Below are 5,000 nucleotides of genomic sequence, written 5' to 3' on the forward strand. Positions count from 1 at the left end.
ATGATTTCGATGATCTGCTGGTGTTCTGGGGGCTGGAAGGTGGACGAGGGTGTTGGTGAGAGAAGAAATGTTCATTTTGGTTAAGTGTCTTGGTGCGAACTTTGCAAATAAGTGAAATTGGTTGGCTATTCAAGGACAATGGATTTGGTTCGTGTGGCCTACTTTTTGCGATTACTTTGAACGATTGTCAAAGTTATTTTCAGAGAAAGAAATGCAGAAACAGGGTGAATGTTTCCAAGACACCTGCAGTAGTTTTCAAAACGTGACTCTTCTCTTAATGATACTGACTGTATTCAGGCCAACTCCTCTTGTAACATCATGTGATCTTGAAGGAAGGCCCACAGTAGAGTCCAACACCTTAATGGCACTGTATTAAACACTTGCTGCAGCCTCTGTGCTTCATAGCGATGGGGTGCTGTTAACCAACTGGCTGAGGATGAGGCCATGCTAATCAACAAAAGGCCAGAGGCAGACATGATATATACAATAGATGGATAAGAATGGTGTTAAAAAGATTAGAAAAATGTAAGACTTAACTAATAGATCGGTGGTGTTTAACACGTGGGCTGAATGCAGCTTGCCACACTGCTATTTGCAGACTGTGGCTCATTTGCTAGTTTAGTCTTACAGTCAGCTGATTTACATGATTAATTAAGCCAGCTCTTTGTCTCTTAACCCCTTCACAATGGGTCACGTCTCTAGACGTCATAACAAACTGCTCGAAATGTGGTGTGTGGCTATACCCTACGGCGGCGTGCCAAATCGCTACGAAGCGGTGAATCGGCTTGATGTACCGAACTCCCGCAATCAAAGTCTGCGCATTGCCATTGATTGCCAGAGCGGAGAGTTTTTTTTTAGTTTTCTTCACCCACCACCAAGATTATCATTTACAGTCTTACAGGTTTTTTCTGTTATTGTTTTTTTTGTAATGAACAAAATAGCCTTCTACATTTTTATGTCAACCATATGGCCATTTTGTTGTGTCGACTCATGATTATCTGGCCTTCATACGTATACTGAAGTTAAATGTGGCCCTTGGGGTGAGTGAGTTTGACAGGCCTGCCATGAATAGTGGCCATAGGGTGATGGTGATGTGACCCTCTCAGGCAGGCAAAATTCCACCTATCTGTGCCTTAGATGTACTATAATGTCACCTGCCCTTTCCTACAAATTTGTATAATCATGCAACATATTGATACTGTTTAAAGATTTATGTCATACTCTTAGGCCTAATAAGTATTTAAAGGGAAAAGCTGCATCTCATTTTATTTGTTTATTGTGCAGAGGTAGTAGTCTATAGATACCACAAGTATGTAGTCCATGGATACCATTGTAATGATGACCCCCCCTCCCCCCCAGTAGGAATTAGCCTAAGCTCTATCTTGCCAAAATGTAAATGGTGGCAGTTTGCTTGACTATGCCAGAAAAGAGTAGGTGTAGAGGCCCTGACTATCACATGACTTCATGCCACTTTTTTTTAAGGACACTTGTGGAACCTTGATATAGGTCTCCTGTAAAAAGTTATAGGGGTTAGAGTTACCTAGAAATGGAAAGAGTATCCATGATTTTTTTTTTCTTATAAATGGCACAGTTTATTCATGTGAATTTTATTCCTCATCAAAAGATTTTTTTTCCCCTAATATCGGGTTGATATAATCATCACTATGAAAACAAATCACACAGAAAGAGTAGTTTTGATGTGGGACTTACAGAATCCCTCACAGGGAACAGTCAAGTCAGTACAGCAAAGTAACTGTTTGGGAGCAGGTTGATTGAGAAGGGATAAAATAACTAAACACAAGAGATAGTGTAAAGCATCTCTTTATTTTTGTCATTATCCTTAAATACTGTACTGCTTCAAAATTAATATACAGGTGCTGGAATGGCATGTGTACATGCTACATTTTATTTTATTTTATTTTATTTTATTTTATATTATATTATATTATATTATTTTTTATTTATTTATTTATTTATTTATTTATTTATTTATTTATTTTTTTTTATTATTATTATTATTATTATTATTATTATTATTATTATTATTATTATTATTATTATTATTATTATTATTATTATTATTATTATTATTATTATTATTATTATTATTATTATTATTATTATTACACATAATCACCAGAAGTTGATCACTAAACCTATTGCCTTATTCATTTACAACCACCCTTTGAATTTTTTATGTGAATTTAAAAAATTACAATTATTGTGATTATTAAATTAATGATGATGATGATGACAATAATGATAATGTTGATAAGGATATTAATACTCTTAGAAATAAAATAAAAATTCTACTCACAATTTAAGGATTTGTTAAATGACAAGAATCAGGCAGTCCAAGTAGTTAACTCCTTGGTGACCAAGTACTTGAATCATCACATTGTAAAAAAGTGGACAGTGCATGTTCCTTGATGTCAAAGGATCAATATAAATTAAAGACCACTTTGTATAATCCATATATTATAGATGTGAGATTAAACATATTCCTTCTTTCCAGTGTTACTGTTGAATTAGCAAGAAATTCTTTAATAAAACACCAGTGATTTAGACAAGAAGTTTGGGATTCTGCAGTTATCTTGAAAAATGTCCTCTCACAAGTTTGAATTGTTGGATGAGGAGGTTGAGGCTCTCCTGGACCAAGTTGCAGACAAGTTAGAGGTAGGAATTCTCAAATGTTGATTGCAGTTTGTGAATTGTTGTTTCTCATTTGAAACTTTTTATATGTAAATCTGAATGTTGTGTGAACTCTTGTTTGAAACTTAGAGGTATCAAAATATGAGTATTATGAATTTAAGTAAGGAATGCCATTCCAGACTTTTATTTATTTATAAAATTATGTGGATAATATTGCTTGACAAATTAAATATATTGAAATGTATATGTTCAAACACTAAAATATTTACCCTGCTCATTTCAGTTTGCCATTGGAAGATGTAAGAGTCAGGAAGAAAGGAAACGTATCTTGTCGGAAATTGAGAGGTCCCTCAATGATGCAAGTGGTTCCCTGCTTGAGATGGATATAGAAGCAAGAAAAGCCCCAGCTGAGTTCCGTGGGACAATGGCAAATAAAGTGCAACGTTACCAAAATGAAGTCACAAGGTAAGGGGTTTTGTAGATTTTTGTTAGCGTGGAATTTTTTTTCCATATGAATTTTTTCTCTATGAATTTCTTTTTTTTTTTTTTTTTTTTTTTTGTTCCCTAAGGCAAGGTGTCACAATATGAAAAGGTTGGTTATGTATGAAGGAATGTAAGTCATTTGATTTTTCCTTTTTCATACTTTTTGCTTTGCTGCAGGTACCAGGGTCGCCTAGAGCAAGAGAGGTCCTCACAGATGGCAACGAGAGCAGCTCTCTTCAGTAACTCTGACAGTAATGACAACTTTGACAATGAAATTCGAAGACAGGTGAGCATGTCCTATCTTGACTTAAGAATTAATTTATATATAGAGAGTTGTTCTTGTGGCTAGCACCAAGAATATATTATATAAAAGGTGACTAATGTGGTCTGTCTCTGCCTTAAAGGTACAACAAGGCACTGCCATCCTGGAACGCACATCAGCCAGTATTGCACGTTCCACTGCTATTGCAGTGGAAACGGAGAGAGTGGGGACAGATGTCCTAGGGGAGCTGGGCACACAAAGGGAGACTCTCACGCGCACGAGAGACAGACTCATAGACACAGATGCGGAACTAAGCCGAAGCAAAAGGATTATCCGGGCCATGTCACGTAATGTCTTATACAACAAGATTCTTTTGATTCTTATCATTATTCTAGAATGTTGCATACTAGGTGCAGTCATTTACTGGAAGTTCTTCATGAAATGAACACTGACTAAAGTAGTGAATGCCATCTCACCTTCCTCTTACAGTATCAGCTTAGTATCAGATAAAGAAATATGCATCTTAGGTTTTGATAAGCAACTTATATAGGAGTGCCATATTTCTTTCATTCCTTTTTTTCCCTTGATAATGGACTGGCAACGAGTCAGTTGCCTTGTCTGTCCTCTCAAAAATCACTTGGTCATTCCAACTTAGCCATTACTCGTTTATCCAAAGGAGTTATGGTTCTTGCCTCTTCTGCCTTTTCCCAAAGAACAACAGCCTGAGTGTAAGTGTACAGTGTACAGGCTTTGTACTTCTGTGTTGTTAACCAAAACTTGTCATGGTTATAAGTTTCTTTTGATACGTGTATATGCTTTGTTGATGTTTAACAGTAAGTTTTTCTTTCTCTTCTTTCCCCCTCCTCCTTTTTTTTTTTTTTTTTATCTTTTTACTTAATATTTGCAAGATTCAAAGAAATCACAGTTTGCATGGTTGTTATTTGTTGTATTGTATTTCCAAAGATTTATCATATAGCTATACCCTTCAGTTTCTTGGAACAAAGACATATTTATGAGATTATAAATGCGTGTAGATTGCAATCAAAAGTGATTAACTGGTTATGGATAGTATTTTATACCAATCATTTTTTGATGTAAAGAGTTTTGTAGGCCCTTATTATTTATATAGAAGATTCTCAGAATGTCTCATATAATGTGTAGAGTTAAGATTTAGAGTGAAGACTGATGAAAATGTGAATGACTTTAATCAGATAGCCAGTAAACTTAATTTTGCTATTTTTTTTATTTCTGGCAATTTATAGGTGTTTCAGTACCATGATATAAGCTTCCTCAGGTGGCTTGCAAGTGATGATCCCATAGTCTTTCTCAGTCCTTTTGAGTCATGCAAAGGAATGTTTACCAGCCCTTTTTTATTCCTCCAGAAAGTAAATTTCATACTGGCATGGAATTATATGTTTTTTGTTGCTCTAGGGTTTCCACAGTAGGATATTTGCCATCTCTAGGTTGCCACTTGCTGTCAGTAGACAAGTAACAGTGGCATAATAAGAGGGTACACTGGACTTGGGACTTGTATCTCTCTCTTCCTGTCTCCTGTAATCTCTCTCTTCCCCTCACTCTATTCAAATACTGTTATTTAGTGCTG

The 5,000-nt window shown here is 35.5% G+C and overlaps 1 protein-coding gene across 1 annotated transcript in view; it reads left to right on the forward strand.

Moving 5' to 3' along the window:
• Nucleotides 1-5,000, forward strand: part of LOC125043579 (vesicle transport through interaction with t-SNAREs homolog 1B-like) — a 7,002-nt gene that overhangs the window by 74 nt on the left and 1,928 nt on the right. The window contains exons 1-5 of the mRNA XM_047639788.1: nt 1-55; nt 2,516-2,676; nt 2,936-3,117; nt 3,313-3,421; nt 3,540-5,000. The exon at nt 1-55 is cut by the window's left edge and continues 74 nt beyond it; the exon at nt 3,540-5,000 is cut by the window's right edge and continues 1,928 nt beyond it. Coding sequence (XP_047495744.1) covers nt 2,602-2,676; nt 2,936-3,117; nt 3,313-3,421; nt 3,540-3,842 — 669 coding nt within the window. The 5' untranslated portion in view covers nt 1-55; nt 2,516-2,601 and the 3' untranslated portion in view covers nt 3,843-5,000. The remainder of the gene's footprint in view (nt 56-2,515; nt 2,677-2,935; nt 3,118-3,312; nt 3,422-3,539) is intronic.

This window comes from Penaeus chinensis, chromosome 34 (assembly GCF_019202785.1).
Source record: "Penaeus chinensis breed Huanghai No. 1 chromosome 34, ASM1920278v2, whole genome shotgun sequence".
In the NCBI taxonomy this organism is placed as follows: Eukaryota; Metazoa; Arthropoda; class Malacostraca; order Decapoda; family Penaeidae; genus Penaeus; species Penaeus chinensis.